We start from the raw sequence: 25,330 nt of genomic DNA, 5'->3' as shown, positions 1-25,330 counted from the left end.
TGGGACAGGAAAGGGCTAGGAGTGGGAAGGAAGCGGCCGGGCCTTAATTAAGGTACAGCCCCACCATTTGCCTGGTGTGAAAATGGGAAACCACGGAAAACAATTTTCAGGGCTGCCGACAGTGGGGTTCGAACCTACTATCTCCCGAATACTGGATACTGGCCGCACTTAAGCGACTGCAGCTATCTAGCTCGGTCTTCCTTGTGTTAGTATGACGTTAAACTTCTAGCAAAAAAGTAAGAAAAAATATGCTCCTTTCCAGTAATCATTGGAAAATTAATTTATTAAAAAATACAATGGCACCTCAGTATTCATTACAAAAGCAAAATATTTGCAGCATTGTTTGTGAAGACCAAACTACTAGATCCATGAATAACCCACCATTTTTTGATGTAGGTATTTTTTACAACTGTCACACGAATACAAGGGTGTATCTTGACAGACATTGCATTATTTGTTTATCCAAAGCACTCAGTTGCCAATATTACAACCGTTTACTGGGCAAATTTTTAACACATGGGGAGGGGAAATAATTATTTTTAGATTCCAGAATATTCCAGTTTAATATTGACCATGTCATGATGTCTGCAAATGCTACTATACCTGACAAGAAAAGAAGCTACCTCTTTATGAGTTGTATATGATTCTTCAGTATAAAATGGATTAACTATATAAGCTATACCTTAATCCTAAATATTTTGAACCTTTTCTACATTCCATATTGTGTCATACATGACTGTATTTCTCTCTGTTGACAGGAAGTGTTAAAAACCGTCATTTAGTGAAATATTCTTTTAATTGAGGCATTAAAGGTATTCTTTGTTCACATGGAAGAATGTGGGTTCAGTTCATTAATCAGGAAGCTGAGAAATTTAGAATTATAACTTCAACTTCTAGAGAGCCACATGGCCATGAAACTCACTTAGCCTAAAATAGAAATGAGCACCAGGTTAATTCCTGGAGTGCATAGGTGGCCAGTTACAGTTAATCTAACCCACTTCGTGCCCTAGTTATGGATAGTAGAAACTTCCACTCTTTGAGGGGACTTCATTGTGTATACCGTGATAGCCTAGCTTCCTATTTAAATCTGCTTTTGGAGCCGATGACCTTAGATGTTAGACCCCTTTAAACAACAAGCATCATCATCATCATAAATCTGCTTTTAAACAAGGACTGTAGAAGTAAATGCTCCCAAACTCTCACCCTCTATTTAGATAACTGAAAGTTTTGTCTAGAAGCCACTATTTTTCATCATTGTCCAGTTTAAAATAACAACTTGATGTTTTTAGTCAACATGTAGTAAACCTCTAAATTCATTTTATTAGGATATCAAATTAAGCAGTAGTAAAAGCACTTGTTAGATAGATGCCCTTTTTGTTGTATAGAACTCCATATAATTATCAGCTATAATGTAAAGATGTTTTCTAACAACCTAAAACTAATAGGTAATAATAACAAATAATAGCTAAAACAGTATTGATGGGTTGTTAATTAGCTGTTGTCTATTTGTAGGCCACTTCCTGAAGAGTTGATGAATTATGCTCGTGAAGATACTCACTATTTGCTGTACATCTATGATGTCATGAAGAATGCTTTGTTGGATGCTGCCAATGGGAAGAAAAATTTACTCTTATCAGTCATTCAAAGGAGCACAGAATTGTGTAAAAAGGTATTATCCTACTTTTCATTTAAAAATAATTCTGTCTATATTAATAGGAATAATTTCTTAGTTCATACTATGTCAAATTTCATGTGTTTACAATCCTCAAAACAATGTGGAAAGTGGAACTTTACAATACTGAAGTAAAATACTAAACTCAACTTCTACCAACACAAAACAGTACCATTTGAAACTTTTTTTCAATACCTATAAAACAGTTACAGTATTTTCTTTTTCGCTTTTTCACTTTTATAGCCGCAAAATGTAAAGAGGGATCCAATATGTGATAGCCACCCATTTCGTCCAGTGACTTCTGGGTATACAGAACTATAAATTATACATGTATGTATTCTACACTATTCTAAATGAATTTATGATTATATTCTGAGTCTTACTGGCTACCTTCGTTGAAAGGCAGTATTTCCAAATTTAAAAAATAAAGAAAACAATAAATCGTGAACACATGACTCTTAGGCCTACATATACTCTGGAGGTCGAGTCATAAGTCATGGCAACTATTTTTTTCTCGCAAACAAGAGACAGCACAGAAAATCTAAAGTATGCATTTAGAAATGTACGGTATGTGCTTGCGTATGATGCCACTAGATGGTGTATGTTAACAACAGTGTGGGTCTACACATGCCCCCAAGTTCAGTGTGTGAATGAGAGCATCACAAAATCGAAGTCCACAAGCAGGAGCAACAATCGTATAATACAGTAGCAGTTCTCCGTGGCAGAAATGCACGCCAATACCATGCAGAGCTACGGGAAGCATTAGGTGTGTGACTATAATATAATGCCCAAAGTCAAGAAGCCATTACGTGGACAACGGTTTGTTAACAAAGGGGACACTGTAACAGCATTTCGGAGGGTGGTGTCACACATCAGCGATACACATGCAGCGATTGGTATTCAGCGCCTGCCCCTACCCCCCTGGCAACGCACAGTGGAAACCTTGGGTGATTATTTCGAAGGTCTGTAACCAGTGGAGACCTGTCCTTTGTACGTAGTCTTGTGTATTTGCTGTCTATACCATAATAAAACAATGTTTACCAATGGCCTGCGTTCTGTCACTTTCCTACGAGAATCTCCTGAAGTCCGAATTTGTCTTCAGGCATTATGTGTAAGTACATGCCCTATATTTCCAAATGCATATCTTAGATTTTCCGTGTTGTCTCATGTTCATGAGAAAAAAAAAGTTAATAATACCAATCTAAATGGTCCATTATTGGACATTATATAAATTTTCCAGCTAACTCATTACTGGTTGCCAGCGTTTGCCCCCGTGTGCTAGGCTGGGCTCATCAGTTGGTACCTAGCACACCTACCAAGACGCATGGCTAGTGCATACCCTGGAGGCCATTGCGTAGGCTAATTGTAGCCACCGGCAGTGGCAATATACTATGAGAGACTATGTCCCATTACCAAAAATTGATGCCTGCCTGGCCATCAGATGATATAGATATTGATTCCCATAGAGAATCTGAAATATTTGTTCTGAATGACTAAATTTATAATACCAATATAAATGGTCCATTATTGGACATTATAAATTTTCCAGCTAACTTATTCCTGGTTGCCAGCGTTTGCCCCCGTGTGCTAGGCTGGGCTCATCAGTTGGTACCTAGCACACCTACCAAGACGCATGGCTAGTGCATACTGTGGAGGCCATTGCGTAGTTGCCATGACTTATGACTCGACCCTCGTATAAATATAATCAGTTGTTGTTCCGGTTGTAAACATTCGCTACGAAGATTCATATCGCTTCATGCTGACCCTGTAGAGAAAAGGTAGAAGTGTCGGATATAGTTTATTTGTCGTATTATGCAATATTAATGCAAAAGAACCTGACAGCTAGTCATTTGTCTCTGTAAGTTGAGCAGTGGGCTTATCACATTTCCTGCTACCAGCGTTGTCGTCATCTTCAGTGCCAACAAGAGCATTCAAGATTACGGTTGTTTTGAAACCACGAAACTGTTCACCAATTTCTGCAATGTCATTGGAACTGCAGTATGCTACAGAGGCGGACATTTCTTAACTATGAAACACAGATGTACCGCATGGACTTTGATGCTTTTTCATTGTGTAGGTTAGACGGACAAAACTATTCACAAATTTGTGTGATGTCATCAGAACTGCAGTATTACCTGTACCCACTTCGAAGTGAAATCGTTGTTTTTCCCTGACAAATTACATTGGGAGAATCTTATATGCAAGTTTTCTTTTCTTTTCTTTGTCTTGAACAGCTGGGCGGGGGGTCTAATACATGAAGAAATACGGTAGTTAGGTAGTCCATCTTGGCTGAATGACCAGCATAGTAACCTTTTGTTCAATCTGCCCTGGTTTCGTTCCCAGCTGGGCCAGGGATTTTAACTATGTCTGGTTAATTCCTCTAGCTCATGGGCTGGGTGTTTGTGTTAATCTTAACACACATCTTCATTCACATACAACATATCACACCACAAAAACACGCAGTAGTGAATGAGCCACTCAGCATAGGATTGGCATTAGGTAAAGCATCGGGCTGTAAAACTAGGCTTTGTCCCCATATAATGCTGACCCCAAGTAGTTGGCAAAAGTCCAGGAAGAAGTAAAACAGGTACTTACAGACTGACCTAATGGCTATACGTGTCATGTGGGCAACTCTATACATTTCATAGATGGTGTCAACTGTTTGAACTGAGCATACTGTATTCATTTTTATCATTTAAATAAAAACCAAGTTATTCAATATAGTGTGAAATCATCCGTCTCGGCTCGTACGTACAACCTTGCTTACAGCCCTTGTAATGTAAATCACTATTGCACTAAACCTTTCTTTCATAATATTGATATTTTTAGGGTTTTTTTTTTTTTTTTTTTTTTTTTTGCTGATGTACACTGGAGTGTCAGAATATTAAACACACTTATTTAATGTCCGACTCCATGGCTAAATGCTTAGCATACTGGCCTTTGGCCACAGGGGTTCCAGGTTTCATTCCCGGCCGGGTCGGAGATTTTAACCTTAAATGGTTAATTCCCTTGGCCTGAGGACTGGGTGCTTGTGCTGTCCCCAACATCCCTGCAACTCACACATCACACATAACACTATCCTCCACCACAATAACACGCAGTTACCTACACAAGGCAGATGCCGCCCACCCTCATTGGAGGGTCTGCCTTACAAGGGCTGCACCCGGCTAGAAATAGCCACACAAAATTAATAACTTATTTAATAGTATCTCATTTGTTTCTTTACCTAAACAGCAGAAGCTGCTAAGCTGGTATGAAATCTAAGAGATTGTAGTGGTCACTGAGACACATTCAATTATTGTTGTCAGTAGTGTAGTTATATTTGCTGAATGTGGCTGTGAAGACCAAGAGACCATAAGCTGGAGGAATTAAGCAGACATAGTTAAAATCATTGGCCCAGTCGGGAATCAAACTAGGGCACACTGAACAAAAGGTTACTATGCTAATCATTCAGCTAAGATGGACTATCTTGATCCGCGTAATGGATGCTCTTTCTCACCACTTTTTATAACAAGGAAAAATCTGTAATGAAAATTTAGATATATTAGAACATGTACTGGTGGCATCTTGAATGTGAAATAATCAATAGTTAAATGTTGGAAAAATTATACAGTAAGTCTGGAAGATTACGACTACATGCAGTTTCATTTAAAATTTTTTTTTTTTTTTTTTTTTTTGCTAGTTGCTTTACGCTGCACCGACACAGATAGGTCTTATGACGACGATGGGATAGGAAAGGCCTAAGAGTTGGAAGGAAGCGGCCGTGGCCTTAATTAAGGTACAGACCCAGCATTTGCCTGGTATGAAAATGGGAAACCACAGAAAACCATCTTCAGGGCTGCCGACAGTGGGATTCGAACCCACTATCTCCCGGATGCAAGCTCAGAGCCGCATGGCCAACTCGCTCGATATAACTTCATTTATAACTACTTTCAGCCAAAGTAACCAGCAAAAATTGATGAAACAAATACATCACAATGTCTCCATGTTTTCCATAGATAACACTACTAGCATGGATACCAGTGTGTCTTGCCAAAGAATCATTGAGAAGATGATTGGTCTAGCAGTCATATCACTCACCAAAGTCACACTAGATTACACCACATCCTCATACAGTATAGCAAACCAGTAGCAACTACAAACAGTGTCTTTATAGTCTCGCTACAAACAAGCTATGATCACAATCGATCTATGACTAGCATCAGCTGTTGTATGTAAAAGAAGAAAAAAAAAGCTTACAGCGTATTGCAACTTATAAATTGGGAATAAAGAACAGCAGTAATTATTAGTAAAACAAAACATTACCAACATTTTATTACTATTGTTACAGTAAAATTTGGTGTGTAATTATTATTGCTATCCATTGCAAAAACACAGTTCATCAACACACCTAACTACTGCAGGTGTTCCAATGGCACTGATGGAGAGTTGTTAGCTGTTTGGTATATTTTTTTGTGCATTAAAAAGGACTAATCATGATTAGAGTTTCCATGCATTGTTGTTTCTCATAATTGCCAATAAATACCACACACTTTTTTTTTTTTGCTAGGGGCTTTACGTCGCACCGACACAGATAGGTCTTATGGCGACGATGGGATAGGAAAGGCCTAGGAGTTGGAAGGAAGCGGCCGTGGCCTTAATTAAGGTACAGCCCCAGCATTTGCCTGGTGTGAAAATGGGAAACCACGGAAAACCATCTTCAGGGCTGTCGATAGTGGGATTCGAACCTACTATCTCCCGGATGCAAGCTCACAGCCGCACGCCTCTACGCGCACGGCCAACTCGCCCGGTTATATACCACACACTAGAAATATTGTTGACTGCATGGTGTCATCTCCTTTACATACATTCTCTGGCAAAAATCCCTATCCTTCGAGCAGCACAGAGTATGCAGCTCTTAATAATCTTCATTTACTAGTTTTATTGCATACTTCAGACCATCTGATGAAAACATTTTAAATATTACTAAAATAAATTTCTCGCATCCGGGAGATAGTGGGTTCGAATCCCACTGTCGGCAGCCCTGAAGATGGTTTTCCTTGGTTTCCCATTTTCACACCAGGCAAATGCTGGGGCTGTACCTTAATTAAGGCCACAGCCGCTTCCTTCCAACTCCTAGGCCTTTCCTAACCCATTGTCGCCATAAGACCTATCTGTGTCGGTGCGATGTAAAGCCCCTAGCAAAAACAAAAAAAAAAAAAAAAAAAAAAAAATTGTGAAAATGAAATGTGTCCATTAAGCAGGGAACTTTTTTTCCAAACTTTTAAGGGGAGAATTGGAGTATGTCCATTAGTGTGGTGGTGTCCATTAAGTGAATTAAGTGGTCTATATGGTATCTCATAAAGTTACTCAAATCCAGTAAGCACACTGGGCAGCAGTGGAACAGTGTGTCCTTCGAACCAGTCCCGTGTGATCGTTGCCCAATGGAGAGATATGTTTTTTCTTGCTGGTATAAACCATCACATCTTGGGAATGTGATGAGTGTTAAGGAATTAGAATGTTAAGGTCAGTGTAATCTGTGTATATCACACCTTTCGCATAGTCTCTAGTTTCACTGGTTGCCATCAGAATAACATACCCCATACTTCTACAAAATTATTAGCAGCTTGCATGACAGTTCTGCCGAAAAGAACTGGAAACATTATTCATCAGGTCAAGCACAGACATTCATCATCATCAGTCCAGTGCCAGTCTTCTCTGACTATAGAGGTTGTGTATTGTCAGTCAACTATTACTAAACCCAATTTAATGCAGTACATACTGCACAGTATATTGACTGATAATGGGTCATTTATTGAATTGGGATGCACTCTGTTGCAGTATGACCCAAAAAACTTGTTCCAGATCTCAATCCAGAATTAAAATGCTTGGACAAGCTGGGAATTTGTGTTATGGGTGTGGTTATAAAATCAGATTGCCTCAGCGAGTGGGTTGCAAACCTCCTTAAGGGGTGTTATTTAGGCCCTCTGCCTACCAACTTCACCATTCTGGTTGTACTACTACCTTTCACTGAAAGCAAATCTCTTCAGAACAGTGTCTGAGGCTGAGTGTGCCACCAGAGCTCATTAACAGTATCACGGAGCAAGTTGGCTGTGTAGTACAGGTTGCATAGCTGTTGTCTTGCAGTTGGGATATGGCATGTTTGAACACCATCAGCAACCAGGAAGATGGTTCTCCATCATTTCCCCATTTTTACACCCAGGCAAATGTTGGGAATGTACCTTTGTTAAAGCCATGATTGCTTCCTTCCCACTCCTTGCCCTTTCCTATCCCATTGTCGCCAAAAGCCTGCCTAAGTTATTTTCTCTTTAACTCATTGGCGTATGTAGCTGCCTGCCAGGCGGTCGCACGCCCAATGACCTGGGCGCTTAGGAGGCAGCATTTACGTATGTCTGTAGTCTGAGTTTTGAAGAAAAACATGCCAGGTTGTTTTCTTTATGGATACAGAAGCAGACTCAATGAGGGTTTTATAATGAAATTGGATAATTGCTTGTTTTTAACTCTCAGAGTAGCAAATAACAAGACACTCCTAGCAAAAGGAGAGTTTTATACATTACTACCAAATTCCTGTGTTTTGTTGAGTCCACTGTCAGCTACGGTATTATGCTGAAATTTATAATTGAATGCTTAACATTTTCTTCTTCTTCTTGCGTTCCGGCCTTCTAAGGACCACGTTACAATTTCAATTGTTCCTCCTTAGTTGTTCTTTCCTTTTCTTCCAGTATTCTTTCATTGTTTCACTGTGTTTCTTTTTCCTATCTTCAGTCCACTTTGTGCCTGTTTTCTTTTCCTTCCTCCCTTGGAATCCTTCCATTTGTAAGACTTTCTTCCTAAAAATCTTTCTTTCCAATAATTCTTCTTCTCGTATGTTGTTCCTTTCCAGGTCTTTCTTGACTTCTTGAATCCAGGTGGTAGTTGATTTCTTTTCCCAAAGGTACTTGAAGATTCGTTTAGTTAGTCTATTGTCATCCATTCTGTAAATGTGTCCAAGAAATAGCAATCTCCTTTTTCTTATGGTTTCTGATATGTTTTCTACGTTCTGGTAAATTTCATTGTTACTTCTTAATTTCCAAAACTCTGCAATTCTTGGAGGACATAATATTTTCCTTATAATTCTTCTTTCTAATATTTCTAATTTATCAAGCTAGACATTCGCTGGCATAAAGGCATTCTGGTTTCACTACTGTGTTGTAGTGCTTTATTTTAAGTTTCCTTGATAAGCACTTTTTGTTGTAAGCATTCTTAGTTATACCGTATGCTCTTTCCATCTTTTGTATCCTCTCCTCTATAGCAGATTTATCTAAACCATTTTCTTGAATTGTCTCACCCAAATATTTGAATTTCTTTACCTTTTCTATTCGACCAATATCCGTTGCTGAAAACTTTGGGGCATTTTTTATATTCGTCAAAAATTTTGTTTTCTCGGCAGAGATTCTCAAGCCTGTCATGTTGGCTGTCTTTTCAAGGAGATTGACTTGCATTGCTGCATCTGTAAGGCTTTCTGAAAGTATGGCAAAGTCATCTGCAAATGCTAGGCAATTTATTGCAACACCTTTGTTCTTCTTCCCCAGCATGAGTGGCAATATTTTAGATTCTTTCAGTTTTTCATTCCAAATTCTTACAATTTTCTCCATGACACAATTGAAAAGGAGTGGAGATAGACCATCGCCCTGCCTGACACCTGTATTTATTTTGAAAGGTCGAGATACTTCACCCATAAATTTTACTTTCGAGATAGTGTCTGTAAGTGTTTCACGAATTAGGTTTGCCAATTTAGTTTTAACTCCAAATTCACGGATTACTTTATCTAGGCTTTCCCTATCAACAGAGTCAAAGGCTTTTTTAAAGTCAATAAATGTTACAACTATGTCTTTGGAGTTTATTAATCCGTGTCGAATTATAGATTTCAGGTTGAAAATCTGTTCGGAGCAAGATCTTCCTTCTCTAAATCCACCTTGATATTCACCCAATTGACTGTCCAGTGTCGATTTTACTCTATTTAGTAGTATTGTTGAGAATATCTTGTAAGCAACTGGCAAGAGAGATATACCTCTGTAGTTGTTGACATCCTGCTTGTTACCCTTCTTGTGTAATGGGTGTATTAGAGCCACTTTCCAATCCTCTGGGATCTTTTCTGTTTCCCAAATTTCTTCAAAGATTATTTGTAGATCTTCTATAATTTTTGGTTCAGCCCATTTTAAAAGTTCAGCTGTTATGGAGTCTTCCCCACTAGCTTTGTTATTTTTAAGATTTTTTATTGCTTCCTTTATTTCTTCCGCTGTTGGAGGTGAATCAGCTTCTAGATTTTCCTGAATTTCTGAAAATTCTAATTTATGATTTGGCTCAGGGCAGTTCAGCAGGTGTTCGAAGTGTTTTGCCAGAATCTCACAATTCTCGGCATTGTTAAGGCCAATATTACCATTTGCATCTCTGAAGCAAATGCTCCGGGACTGATAACCTTCAAGGTTATTCTTAAAGGTCTGATAGAAATTTCTGGAGTTATTTCTTACAAAATTATTCTCAATTTCTAATAGCTGCGATTTTTCAAAAGATCTTTTAACCTGCCTTATTATTCTTGTTGTTTCCTTTCTTTGTTGTTTAAATAGCTCATAGTGTTCATTCTTTCCGGAACATTTCCATTTTTTCCACTTTTTCACTGTTTCCATAAGTGCTTCCTCACATACGTTATTCCACCATACTTTCTTTTTAGTTTTAACTGATCCAAATACTTTCTTCGCTGCACTATTAATCTGTTTAGATAATTCTGGCCATTTGCCATGCTGAGTTATTTTAATTTCTTCCTGAAAGTTTTCTATAGTTGCTTGTGTAATGTTGAGCCTATCTATGTTGTATTTCATTAATTTTCTCGGCCTTCTTTGATTCCTGCGAGGTAGAAGCTTTAGCTTAATTTTAGAGAGGTAATGATCGGAGTCAAATTCCCCACTTCTTATTACTTTAACATTCATAATTTCCTTAATACTTTCTTGAGAAATAGCTACATGGTCCAACTGAAACTCACCTAACATCGGATTTGGGGACACCCATGTTTTAGCCTTTCTTGGAAGTTTCTTAAAGAAGGTCGACATTAATTTTAGGTGAAAGGATTTTCAGAGATTAATTAGTCTCATGCCATTTTTGTTTGTTCTTTTGTGTGCCGGATATGCCCCTACTGTTTTGCTGAAAACTTTTTCTTTGCCTACCTGTGCATTAAAATCACCGAGTAGAATAATAACATTTGATTTTGGAATTTTTGACATTTCATCATCTAGAAGACTCCAGAATTCTTCAGTTTTACTTGGGTTCTTGCTATTATCTTCATTTATTGGTGCATGACAGTTAACAAATGTATACTTTTTGTTCTTGCATTTAAGTGTGAGAAGAGATAACCTTTCTGAACTAGATTTAAATTCCATAACATTATCAATTATTGCTTTATGGACATAAAAGGCGGTACCTAGTAGTGGCATTCCTTTCATAATTTTGACTGCTGGTTTACCTTTAAAGATTCTATAATTTTTGGTTTCTGTTACATTCTCATCCATAAACCGTGTCTCTTGAGCTGCTAAGATCTGGATTTCATGTCTATCTAAGAAAATTTCCAGTTCTTTCTGTTTGCCGGTTTTTAGCAAGGAATTTACATTAAGAATGCCTGCAAAGAATTTCCTCTTAAATTTAAGTCTGAAAGGATTCCAAGGATGCTCCGACTCACCCTTATTGCAGATGTTGGGACTCCCCAGAACCCTAGGTCCCGATGCATTGCATAACGCAATGGTGGATTTCTCTTCCGAGCTACCACCTGGGGTAGTGCTTTCATTCAGCGGACTTTCCATTCTGCAATTGAAATTGTACATTGTACAAGGTAGGAAATTAATTCCAAGATAAGATCGGATTGTTAGTCCGAAATGATTTTTTATTCGTGCTTTACTCCACTAGGTTCTTCCGCTCTCTCCGCTGTTGGGACATTAAATTCCTCATCCGCCTTCGAGACCGTTGACCAGGTTTCACCTGTAACCCTAGGCAGGGGCCCTTACAGGGTGCTACCATCCGGAGCCAGATGGACCCATTTTATAATATAATCCACCAACATTTGCAATCTGGCGGCAAAGTTCCTCCCATTTTTCAATCTTTCTTTCCAGCAATCGATTTCATACTTCCCAGGCTAGCTCCAGGTATTTCACCCAGTCAGTTGGGTCCCTAAATCTTTGCCATCTTTTCCTATAAGTATTTTTAATGTGGATCAAATCCTTGAGGAGATCCGGTGTGGTGTCGTCTTGGGTGCCTTGGCAGTACTGAACCCACGGCAGACTGCATTCGTAGTCATTACCGGCCAGGACCCATTGCCAGCGCGGTCTGCACATTTTGACAACGGTCCAAAACATTATTATTGTTAGGGTGGGTGATATTAGTTAAATTTAGGTTGTTATTATTATTATTATTATTATTATCAGTGTTGTTGTTCTGGACCCCGCAGCAAGACCGCTACTTGCGATAAATTACATCTGCTGCCATTGTCATTGCTGACAATGTGACCAGCACCATTGTCGCGCGTAGGCAAGTGCGCAGGATTTCTGGCAATACGAATTATATACTTTCGTGCATTATTGGTCTTATTATAGAGGTGAACAATTTCACGGTCAATATCATTCCTATCGTTTATTTCAAATGTGTTGAAATTTTCATTTTTATGCCAGGAGAATCTACTGTAATCTGAATTTAAGTTCTGCAAAGGAAAAGATGGCTCTTGAAAACGAACCCAGGAAAGATTAAAAATTATCGGTTTATGATCAGAATCAACTAGCCTACATTATGAACATAAAATCAATTGGTCTAAACTCTGTTTTCACCCCGTTTCCTCCCCCCCCCCCCCCCCCTCAAAGAAAGAAGTTGTGTTTCTTTATATTTAAAGGAGATTCCAAATACCAATGTTCATGTCTGTTACCATCAGTTTTGAGATACAAGTTACCCCATAAAAAGAATTCACTTTTTTTTTTTTTTCACTTCCTTTCACACTCTCACACTTTCACAGAATCAACTAGCCTACATTATGAACATAAAATCAATTGGTCTAAACTCCGTTTTCACCCCGTTTCCTCCCCCCCCCCCCCCCTCAAAGAAAGAAGTTGTGTTTCTTTATATTTAAAGAAGATTCCAAATACCAATGTTCATGTCTGTTACCATCAGTTTTGAGATATAAGTTACCCCATAAAAAGAATTCCCTTTTTTTTTTCACTTCCTTTCACACTCTCCCCCTTCCCCATTAAGTGAATTTTCTGGAAAGAATACTTGTTTCTTTATTAGTAAAGGATATTCTAAATACCAATTATCACGACTGTAACATCTTCAGTTTTTGAGATATGTGTCCTCATTAAAGGAATTCAACTCCTTTTCACCCCCGCCTCCCCAATATCGTTTCCCCCCCAAAAATGCATTTTTCTTTGTTTTTAAAGAAGGTCCAAATACCAATTTTCAAGTCTGTAACAATTTTAGTTTTTATTAGATGTAAGTATACTCATACAATTAATTCAATTCATTTTTCAAATCTTTTACACACACGCGCGCGCGCACACACACACACACACACACACACACACACACACACACACACACACACACACACACACACACACACACACACACACCCTCCTACCTATCTACCTTCCTTTCACTGGATTTTCTGACATCAAAGGAATACGTGTTTCTTTACTTTTAAAGCAGATTCCAAATACTAATTTTCATGTCTGCAACATCTTTCATTTTTTAGATAATAGTATCTTCATACAAATACCGTATAACCCCGAATACCCACACCTTTTTCCCCAAAATATTCGTTCTAAATCTTGGGTGTGGGTTGTATTTAAGCCGTTCATTCTCGTAAATATTTATAACGTTTACATGGCGGATTGAAATAGATTTGAATACGGTTACCATACTCAATATACCACATGTAAATGGGATTTCAGTTCTTATTGTGTTTTAGTTGCGTTCTAGAAAACAAGATTGACTCTTTCTCAATATGGTTACAGTGGCATGTAAAAGCGAAATGTAAGGTAATGAAATATGGTAAATCAAAGAATATGGGTAAATGTGCGGTAAATATGAAAGCCGCTGCTGTGGATGCTCGATCGTCATTTGTTTCACAAGTGTTGCTGGCATGCTGGGTGCTCAAATAGCTGTTCTTGCAGGTTATCGTACTTTGCGAGGGTTGAGACTGTTGGTTACGGAAGTCTACCTCGCTCACATTCAAGTTCCGTATCTGTCCTATGAAAGTGCTGTCTCGATAGTAAGCGATGGATTCAAAATGGCGTCTGCGGTCATTTACTGTACGTGAGAAAATTAAAGTTGTAAGCGAAGCTGAAATATACGGAAATCGTGCCATTGGCAGAAATTACGATATTGATGAATCATGTATTTGTGATTGGCGGAAGAAGGAGAAACTTCTAAAAAGTAACGGTTATCGCAGAGCGTTCCTTAGGCACAGTGCAGTGTTTCCAGGAATTGAAGACCGGCTCCATAAATTTGTAATAGAAAAACGTGAGTTAGGATATGGTGTTTCTAATGAAATGTGTCCATTTAAAGCACTAGTGATCTCAAAATAACTCAAAACACAGGTTTTTACTGCAAGCCACGGATGGATCCAAAACTTTTATCAGAGAAAGAGATTGTGCATTCGGAGACGTGTGTCTATTTCACAACATCTCCCTGGGGCGTATGAAGAAAAATTAACGCCCTTTCAGCGTCACATTATTCATTTGAGGAAGCAAAATTCTTATTTGCTGTCGCAAATTGGAAATTCTGACCAGATACCTGTTTATTTTGATATGCCATTGGAAAATACAGTGGATACGAAAGGTTCTAAAAGTCTAACCATCAGAACAGGTGGTAACGAAAAGCAACGATGCACGGTAATGTTGTGTGTATTAGCGGATGGAACCAAACTCCCTCCATATGTGGTTCTGGAAAGGAAAACACTTCTGAAAGGAAACTTGCCGTCCGGTGTTATTGTTAGAACACATGAGTCCAGCTGGATGGACACTGCGTTAGTTGAGGACTGGGTGAAGTGCATTTGACGTCGTCCGGGAGCTTTGTTACAAAAACGAAACATGCTTGTGATGGACAGTTACCGAGGACATACAACTGACGCCATAAAAGATATGATGAGGAAAGGAAAAACCGATCTTGTGATAATTCCCGGAGGATTCACTTCTATTCTACAGCCGTTGGATGTACACGTGAACCGGCCTTTCAAAACTGCAATGAAACAGTTGTACACAGAATGGATGTCTGATGGTGATCACGCGTTAACACCAACCGGACGAGTGAAGAGGCCTGAAGTGGGACTAATATGCAGCTGGATCAAGGCAGCATGAGTACACATTTCCAACGATCTAGCATCCTAAAGCATTAAGAAATGTGGGGTTTCAAATTCAGTGGACGGTAGTGAGGACGACTATTTGTGGAAAGATGCCAGCAACGAAAATTCCCTTGGTGAAACTTCAGATGATGACGGTGAATTGTGAATGATCTGAGAATTGGACCGATTTTATTTATGATTTTTGTGATGATTTTATTAATTGTAAGTTGTTTAAATGTATATTTGTGGTATATTTGAGGAAAAATTAAATAGGTATGCAAGTTATTTGAATTTTTATATTTTTCTGTATTTGCCGCCTCAAATTTAGGGTGCGGGTCATATTCATTGGTGGGTGGTATTCAGGATTTTACAGTAATTCAAATAATTTTTCAATTCTACCACCACCCTCCCCCACTCCCCTTTAAGTGGATTTCCGAAAACAAAAAAATACGTATTCATTATTTTTAAAGGAGATTCCAAATACCAAATTTCACATCTGTAACATCTTCATTTTTTGAGATATCAGTATCCTAATAAAAAGAATTCAAAACAGGAGTGTTTAACAAAAAAATATGTTTCTTTATTTTAATAGAGATAAAAATACCATTTTTTACTTCTGCAACATGTTAAGTTTTTGAGATATACTGTAGATCTAGTCTTTCAAAAAATTCACCCCATTTGTCACTCCTGTTTAACGCCCATTAATTGGATTTTCCGAAATCAAGAAAATACGTGTTTCTTTCAGTTTCTGAGATATAAGTATCCTCATTAAAGGCATTCAATCCCTTCACTGTACCACTCAACACAAAATAAATTTCTAACTTCTGAATGGAATGCGAATTTACATGCACAAATAGACTCACTGTGTTATTCAGCAATCTCGCTGCTAACTGGAAAGCAAAATTGAACACTGAGGCTTATGGCTTGTTCCCCAAACCTGCAACTTATTCTGCGAAGTTCAGGAATTTAAGGCCTTTTTCTGTAATCACGGAATTGTGGCAACGGATCTTACCCGAAATAAAAATCACGTTTTTTTCACAAGGGATGACAACAGTTTCAGGGCTAGGAAAAATGTGATCGTACTAAGCGATAAAGCTGTAAAACCTTCAACTTAATGTTCATCCATAAAGTTGGAGAAGCCCCAATTCACGCTGTGATCAATCTCTAGTCAAACAGTTGGAGAACTCCAATTCATGCTGTGATCTCTCCCTAGCCCTAGTGGTGTTTAGTGCTTGTTGGTAGTAATTGGGAGTAGTGATATTTATTTAAATTTTGTAACAAGTAATTCAGTTGGTCTTCAGTAAATTAAGTTTTCTAGGTTAAGTAGGCTAGCTAGGTGTACCTTGTTTAGAATTTAGGTTTAGGAAATACTTTAGGTAATAATATTAACTTTAAAAATATTTGTAAATATCTGTAGGTTCGTTGGTTATACTTACAAAGGCAGATTATCATAAGGAATAGTACCATAACTTCTGCAGCAACTTCTCCGGTATTTCGTATAGATATCCGTTCAAACTATCGTGAAGGTAATAATTTACTACATTAAAATAAAACACGATAGGCCTGTAAACTTCCATTTAAAAACAAGTTAAAGAGATTACATGGTAATGGTTAACAGTCGTATTGTTATTGATTATTGTTGCTCTTCATATTCAAATATTGCATTGTTGGCTACACTCGTGAACAAAGGATGTAGTGTAGTCAAGTAAATAAAAATCAGCTGACCTTGTATTCCATTCATTTGTTCTTCTGAGTAGGTAGTTAAAGTATCCGTAATCTATATTTCGCTCCCTCGATATTTCAGTATTTATGAGCAGTTAGCTAATAATAATAAAGTTCATATATCCCAGAAATTGCAGTTCAAGTCCCTGGAGTAGTAGTAGTAGTTTTGATAGAAATATTTGAGAAATTACTGTAGACAACCTTGTATTTTTCAGTAGGCCTAATTAAGGACACTTTCATTCTCCGTCCCGTGGAGTAGGGAAAATAATAGTAATCCACCAGCTGTAATAATCACATAACCACATTTCAGTAGAATTGTAGTGAAGATAAGGTATAATATATTAGATAGTATCTTGCCAGTTATATTCGTGTTTTTCTTCGTGTGCGGCAATCCTTTCGATACTTAAGCATTAAACAAACGCAGTGTAGTGTAGTGTAGATACATTGTAGTATAGATACAGTACATTTAGATAGTGCCGTATCTTGCCTGCTATATACGTGTGTTATTTTTCGTGTGTATCTATTAGACCGTAATACTAATAATAATTTGTTTAAGCATTTAGCTTCGTTGGTAATCTTTGAGTACAGTAGTTCTTGCAAATTTCATTTCTGTTGTGCTTAGTTTAGTAACATACGGTACGGTACCAGTATCGTAATTAGGATACGTCTGAAAGTAGTTTAAAATTAGTGTACTGTACAGTAGTATACGAGTAATATCCTATTAGAATTTAGTGTGATTATTTTATTATTGTAAAATATTTGTGTAGTACTGGTGTAGTAGAGGTATCCGTAGAAACTCGTACTAAAATACTGTTGTTGTTATTAGAATAGGCTTAATTGCAGTTTGGAATTGTGTAGTTCTTGTGTAGGCTATTACTTTCGATATTCAGTAATTAACAGCAGTTTTTATCCTGTCAGGGGTTGTAGGATAAATAAAAAATAGAGCACGACTAAGTAGTATTGTAGTGTAGTCGTATATTAATTACCTTATTGTTGTGTACTATCCCAGACAATATATCCCTCCGTTAATTTATTTTTTGCAAATAAGTTATTTTATTTTTAATTTCATTTTTTTTTCCCCGTAAAGAATGGCTAAGGAGCGCGAGTGTACTTACTGTGGATGTGGCGAGGCATTGAGGGGTATGAGGGAGGAGTTGGAAAGTTTGAGGGAGATAATTAGGATTCTCACAGAAGACAGGAAGGAAGATAGGACTCCCTCAAACAATGTACAGGTTACAGTAGGTGTACAAGAGGGAGGGGAAGGAAAGGGAGGAGTTGTAGAAGACAGGTGGTCTAATGTTCTAAGGGGAAGGAGATTGCAGGCTAAGGGCTCTATTCAGGATCAGAATTCAGGACAGGTGTCTGTGCGAAATCGGTTCGAGTCACTCCAGGTAGAACAACAGAGGGAAGATGAGGGACAGGGAACTGTTGCTGAGATGTGTGGAAGTAGGAAGAAGGGAAAAGGTAGGAAAGGAAAATGTAGAGTAGAGGATAGGAAAAGACAGGTGGAACAGGGTCATGGGAAGGAGAAAAGGGAGGAGGAAGTAGCTTTTGCAGCTATCAGGAAAGATAGGGCTGACCAGGAGGGGAGGGGATCAAATGAGGTGGGTAGGGTTGAGGCTCTGGTCATGGGGGATTCCATCGTTAGACACGTGGGGAAAGTGTGTGGAGGAAAGGGTACCAGGGTAGAGTGTTATCCAGGAATTAGGTTGAGGCAGATGTTGAGGAAAGTAGAAGAGAGGGAGGAGGGGAAGAAGAAGGTGGTAGTGTTTCACGTTGGTACCAACAATGTAAGGCAAGCTGATGTAAGTACCAACATAGTTGGAGATGTGCGGGATCTGGTAAATGCAGCACGGGTGAAGTTTAAGAAAGCGGAGATTGTTATTAGTGGAATACTGTGTAGAAGGGATACTGACTGGAGGGTGATTGGGGATTTAAATGAGACTATGGAGTGGGTATGTGGGAAACTGGGAGTGAAATTTCTAGATCCTGATGGGTGGGTAGGAGATAGGGATCTGCGCTCAGATGGCCTTCATTTAAACCACAGTGGTACGTATAAGTTAGGAAATTTGTTTGGAAGGGTAATAGGGAGGTACATTCAGGGAAACAGGATGGCCTAGGGAGCGGTGATAAGGGAACAGGGAACTGGAAATCAAGTAGGGATGACATAAAATGTTAGTTTTGAACTGTAGAAGTATTGAAAGGAAAGGAATAGAATTAAGTAATTTAATAGATATATATTTACCAGATATTGTAATAGGAGTTGAATCATGGCTGAGAAATGATATAATGGATGCAAAAATTTTCTCACGGCACTGGAGTGTGTATCGTAGAGATAGGATAGGAAGGGTGGGAGGGGGAGTGTTAATTCTGGTGAAAGAAGAATTTGTAAGCTACGAAAAAGTTAAAGATGAGACACATGAAATTCTAGGTGTAAGGCTCATTTCTAAAGATAATAGGCAACTTGATATATTTGGAGTGTACAGATCGGGAAAGGGTAGCACTGACGCGGATTCGAAATTATTTGGTAGGATAGTCAGCTATGTGGGAAACGACATGGAAAGAAATGTGATTGTAGCGGGAGATCTGAATTTGCCAGATGTCAATTGGGAAGGAAATGCGAACGACAGGAAGCATGACCAACAAATGGCAAATAAGTTATTATGGGAAGGAGAGCTGATTCAGAAAGTGATGGAACCAACCAGAGGGAAAAATATCCTGGATGTGTTGCTGATAAAACCAGATGAGCTCTATAGGAAAACTGAAGTAATAGATGGTATTAGTGATCATGAAGCTGTTTTTGTGGTAGTTAAAAATAAATGTGATAGAAAGGAAGGTCTTAAAAGTAGGACTGTTAGGCAGTACCATATGGCTGATAAAGCAGGCATGAGGCAGTTTCTAAAAAGTAGCTATGATCGGTGGAGAACGGTAAATAAAAATGTAAACAGACTCTGGGATGGGTTTAAAGAAATTGTTGAGGAATGCGAAAACAGGTTTGTACCATTAAGGGTGGTAAGGAATGGTAAAGACCCACCTTATTATAATAGAGAAATAAAGAGACTAAGAAGGAGGTGCAGACTGGAAAGAAATAGAGTTAGAAATGGCTGTGGAAGTAAGGAGAAATTGAAGGAACTTACTAGAAAATTGAATGTAGCAAAGAAGGCAGCTAAGGATAACATGATGGCAAGCATAATTGGCAGTCATACAAATTTTAGTGAAAAATGGAAGGGTATGTATAGGTATTTTAAGGCAGAAACAGGTTCCAAGAAGGACTTTCCAGGAATAATTAATGAAGAAGGGGAGTGTGTATGTGATGATCTTCAAAAGGCAGAAGCATTCAGTCAGCAGTATGTAAAGATTGTTGGTTACAAGGATGATGTCGAGATAGAGGAGGAGACTAAGGCCAAAGAAGCAATAAAATTTTCGTATGATATCAATGACATTTACAATAAGATACAAATGTTGAAAACTAGAAAAGTGGCAGGAATTGATCAGGTTTCTGGGGATATACTAAAGACAATGGGTTGGGATATAGTACCATATCTGAAGTACTTATTTGATTATTGTTTGGTCGGAGGAGCTATACCAGATGAATGGAGAGTTGCTATAGTAGCCCCTGTGTATAAAGGAAAGGGTGATAGACATAAAGCTGAAAATTACAGGCCAGTAAGTTTGACATGCATTGTATGTAAGCTTTGGGAAGGCATTCTTTCTGATTATATTAGACATGTTTGTGAAATTAATAACTGGTTCGATAGAAGGCAATTCGGTTTTAGGAAGGGTTATTCCACTGAAGCTCAACTTGTAGGATTCCAGCAAGATATTGCAGATATCTTGGATTCTGGAGGTCAAATGGACTGTATCGCGATTGACCTGTCTAAAGCATTTGATAGGGTGGATCATGGGAGACTACTGGCAAAAATGAGTGCAATTGAACTAGACAAAAGAGTGACTGAATGGGTTGCTATATTTCTAGAAAATAGATCTCTGAGAATTAGAGTAGGCAAAGCTTTATCTGACCCTGTAATAATTAAGAGGGGAATTCCTCAAGGCAGTATTATTGGACCTTTATGTTTTCTTATATATAAATGATATGAGTAAAAGAGTGGAATCGGAGGTAAGGCTTTTTGCGGATGATGTTATTCTCTATAGAGTGATAAATACGTTACAAGATTGTGAGCAACTGCAACGTGACCTCGAAAATGTTGTGAGATGGACAGCAGGCAATGGTATGTTGATAAACGGGGTTAAAAGTCAGGTTGTGAGTTTCACAAATAGGAAAAGTCCTCTCAGTTTTAATTACTGCGTTGATGGGGTGAAAGTTCCTTTTGGGGATCATTGTAAGTATCTAGGTGTTAATATACGGAAAGATCTTCATTGGGGTAATCACATAAATGAGATTGTAAATAAAGGGTACAGACCTGTGCACATGGTTATGAGGGTGTTTAGGGGTTGTAGTAAGGATGTAAAGGAGAGTGCATATAAGTCTCTGGTAAGACCCCAACTAGAGTATGGTTCCAGTGTATGGGACCCTCACCAGGATTACCTGATTCAAGAACTGGAAAAAATCCAAAGAAAAGCAGTTCGATTTGTTCTGGGTGATTTCCGACAAAAGAGTAGCGTTACAAAAATGTTGCAATGTTTGGGTTGGGAAGAATTGAGAGAAAGAAGAAGAGCTGCTTGACTAAGTGGTATGTTCCGAGCTGTCAGCGGAGAGATGGCGTGGAATGACATTAGTAGACGAATACGTTTGAATGGCGTTTATAAAAGTAGGAAAGATCACAATATGAAGATAAAGTTGGAATTCAAGAGGACAAACTGGGGCAAATATTCATTTATAGGAAGGGGAGTTAGGGATTGGAATAACTTACCAAGGGAGATGTTCAATAAATTTCCAATTTCTTTGAAATCATTTAGGAAAAGGCTAGAAAAGCAACAGATAGGGAATCTGCCACCTGGGCGACTGCCCTAAATGCAGATCAGTATTGATTGATTGATAGCCAATACGTACACATTTGCATAAACTTTTATCCAGACGTCTCAGACATATTCTAGTCATTGTAAAATAATATTTTATTGCTTCCTTGTTCACAAATTCTGGCATTTAGTTGATGTGCATATTGTAAACTATGTAAATACGTAATAAGCATAAGACCATTGTATTTAGTATTTGATATTAATTTAAGTTTAGTATTAAGTTCCAGTGTTAATAGATTAAAACTTGACCCTAAGATAAGTATTAGGCTGAAGATGCCCAAAACTAGGGCGAAACATGTCCCTAAGTAGTGTTTATATTTCATATAGAATGTAATCACTACAAAATATAATTGTATTGAATAGGTGGACACAGTCATTTTATTCAAGAAATAATTTTACTAAGCGGTAATAGCGAAAATTTGTGATGCGATAAGTGAGGTATTTTTTATATAAATGTAATATGACGAGAAGAAAGAAAATTTATGGCTGTAATAATAGTTGGATGATTTGGTTTGTATATTTGCTATGCCACCAAGTCGAACAATCGATAAGAAAGGGACATCGAGTGTAATCGTATGCAGTACCAGAAGCGAAAAACAATGTACTGTAATGCTTGCACTGTAACAGTTGATGGCAGAAAGCTTGCACCTTTATGTTGTTCTAAAACAAAAAACACTGCCTAAAGTAAAATTTCCGTAAGGGATCTACGTTTGTATCCATGAAAAAGGGTGGATGGACACGTTACTTATACAAGATTGGATACAAGCGATTTGGGGAAATCGAGTAGGGTCCCTCCTTCGATACCCGGCCCTTCTCGTGATGGACAGTTTGCGTGGCCCCCTGACGGAAGACGCTAAGAAATTATTGGAAACCAATTTGGCAGCGATTCCTGGTGGACTGTTATCAGTACTTCAACCCTTGTGGGCGTTTCAGTAAATAAACCTATCACATATATTTTCATTTTTCATTAAAAATTTGTATAACAAGAAACTTCTATTTATGCTCTCAGACTCAAAAGACTCTTACTGACACTTGAAGTGCACCTGCGCTATGAGTTGAGTGTATTTTCTGTTTCTACATTGGTTGTTCCCTCTCCTGTCCCTTCCCCTTCCCTTCTGAAGCGTAGTCTTGGTGGCTGGTTGTATCCAGCGTTTAACTCACATTATTTATTTGTCGCTCTCTAGAGCATCTACTTGGGGGTTCCTTTCGAACCCAAGGTTTCTGGGCTGCGAACATCGGAGCGTAAGTCGTGAGTGAATGTTGCGTGTGTATATTGAGTGAAAGGTTAATGCTTGTGGCCGCGAATGGGTGTGTAATTGGGTTAGAGTTGTGCTTGTGGGTGTGCTGTGTGGACGTGCCGGGTTCGTAGTCCAGGGGCCTATGACCAGTTGAAGGCCGTTTCTTTTTGTAGTATGTATTTTTCAAATGTTATATTCTAGTACTACTTGTGTTTCTATTATATTACGTGTGAGTAAGAGATATTATGTTCTCGGTTGTATGTACGAGGCCAATAGGAGTTTATTGGATTACTTTGAAAAGGTTCTTCAGTTATGGTATTTTTATTTATTCGTATCAGAAGCATTAATACTATAAATACATATATACTCTTACTGAATTGTATACATTATATACAAAGTCACACTTATAAGAAAAAGTCTATACTACTTTTGCCCAGAAATTGGCAACATCCAGTGCATTTTCTGTTGCCTGAAGTAGATCTTGTACTGTGCATGTTTTAGGGCACTTACTACACTGCAACGAATGAGATGTCATCTGGATTGCACTACAGTCACACAATGATGATTCGATGTTAAAACCCCACTTATGCAGGTTGCTTTTACATCTTGTCACGCCTGCCCGTAATCTGTTCAGTGATCTCCAAGTACTCCATTTCTCCATGTGACCAGGTGGTAATTCTTTACTTGGTGTCAACCATTCTTCGAAGCGAGTGCAGCTTGCGCGCCACATATCAATTCGAGATTGCTGAGGTGTCCCATTAAGAGCCTCTGTTGTTCTGAGGAAACTTTTCCTTGGTTTGAGTCTTGGAGTAACTGGCCTGTATCCATACAGAGAGTGAGCTTCAGATGTTTCCGCCTTCTTCCTCTCGTTTTTTGCTGCAACCTCTCGACAGATATCAGGAGGGGCAATACCAGCAAGACTATACAATTTGTTCAACGGAGTAGGTTTTAGACAGCCGGTAATGATGCGACAGGTATCGTTTAGAGTAACATCTACCTTTCTGGCATGACTTGACTTGTACCATACTGGGGATGCGTATTCCGCTGCAGAGTAACATAGAGCAATGGAAGAGGTTCTCACAGTATTGGGATGTGCCCCCCAGGTAGTACCCATTATCTTCCTTATAATATTATTTCTGGCTGCCACTTTTTGCTTGGTGTTCGAGCAGTGTTTCTGGTAAGTGAGATTGCGATCAAGGGTAACTCCAAGATATTTTGGTGTGATGCAGTGTTCTAATGTGGTTCCTTCCCAAGTGATTTTGAGAGTTCTGTTTGCCATTTTATTTTTGAGGTGGAAGGCACAAGTCTGAGTTATATTGGGGTTCAGTCTCAGGTGATTCTCCTTGTAATAAGCAGACAGCAGTGAAGGTGCATTAGATAATTTCTGCTCAATAGCCTCAAAGCAGGTGTCTTGAGTGGTAATGGCACAGTCATCTGCATAGATAAAGCTCTGTGTTCCTTCGGGTAGCGGCTGGTCATTGGTGTAGATGTTGAACAATGACAGAGAGAGCACACTTCCCTGAGGTAATCCATTCCTCTGTGATCTCCACCTGCTTCTTTTCCCCTGAAATTCAACAAAAAATCTTCTATTTTCAAGGAGGTTCCTAATGAAGCATGTAAGCTGGTAGTCATTAGTAGCATTGTATAGTTTCATAAGGAGTCATCTATGGTTGACGGTATCATATGCAGCTGTAAGGTCAACAAGTACAGCTCCAGTGATCTGTTTCCTTTCGAAACCATCTTCGATATGCTGCATTAGCTTCAACACTTGAGATGTACAGCTCTTCCCAGTTCTGAATCCAGCTTGCTGTGGTATGAAGATTGCCTCTAACTTCTCCGTTAGCCTATGGAGTATGAGTCTTTCAAGGATCTTGTACAGATGACAAAGGAGCGAGATAGGCTCATAACTCTTTGGATCATTTGGATCCTTACCTGGCTTACGAATAGCAGTAACTCTGGCTTTCCTCCATAATTTTGGGATCTTGCATGATTGGATGCAGTTGTTCATCAGCTCTATTAGCCAGTGCTTTGTGGCTGGACCGAAGTTCTTAATTTGCTCAACTCTTATGTCGTCAAGGCCAGCAGCTTTACCATTCTTGGTTTTGCTCAATGCATAATCAAGCTCAGCCTGAGTGAAAGGTTGATATAGAATGCTGGTTTCTTGATCAGGTTTTCTCTCAAATGTCTTCTTACTAGTCTTGATGGTTCTAGTAGTTTTTCCATTTTCGATGAGCTGGCGTTTTCATCAGCTTTGACAGTTGCCTGTGTACTTCTTTGAGAACAGTCATTATTTAGGCCCGTAGCAATATCCAAGCCCCTTGGCTGCTTCTACTCATATCACAGTCTGCCATCAGTTTCTCCCATTGGTCT

At 38.6% G+C, this 25,330-nt stretch overlaps 1 protein-coding gene across 1 annotated transcript in view; it reads left to right on the top strand.

Annotated features, from left to right (window-relative positions):
• The window catches only part of Rrp6 (exosome component Rrp6), a 189,046-nt gene that overhangs the window by 49,998 nt on the left and 113,718 nt on the right, over window positions 1–25,330 (top strand). Inside the window, exon 9 of the mRNA XM_067149157.2 lies at window positions 1,513–1,669. Within this exon, the coding sequence (XP_067005258.2) occupies window positions 1,513–1,669 (157 nt within the window). The remainder of the gene's footprint in view (window positions 1–1,512; window positions 1,670–25,330) is intronic.

Source organism: Anabrus simplex, chromosome 6 (genome assembly GCF_040414725.1).
Source record: "Anabrus simplex isolate iqAnaSimp1 chromosome 6, ASM4041472v1, whole genome shotgun sequence".
Classification (NCBI taxonomy): Eukaryota; Metazoa; Arthropoda; class Insecta; order Orthoptera; family Tettigoniidae; genus Anabrus; species Anabrus simplex.
The sequence above is the reverse complement of the archived record's forward strand: the minus strand, read 5'-3'. Positions and strand labels throughout refer to the sequence as shown.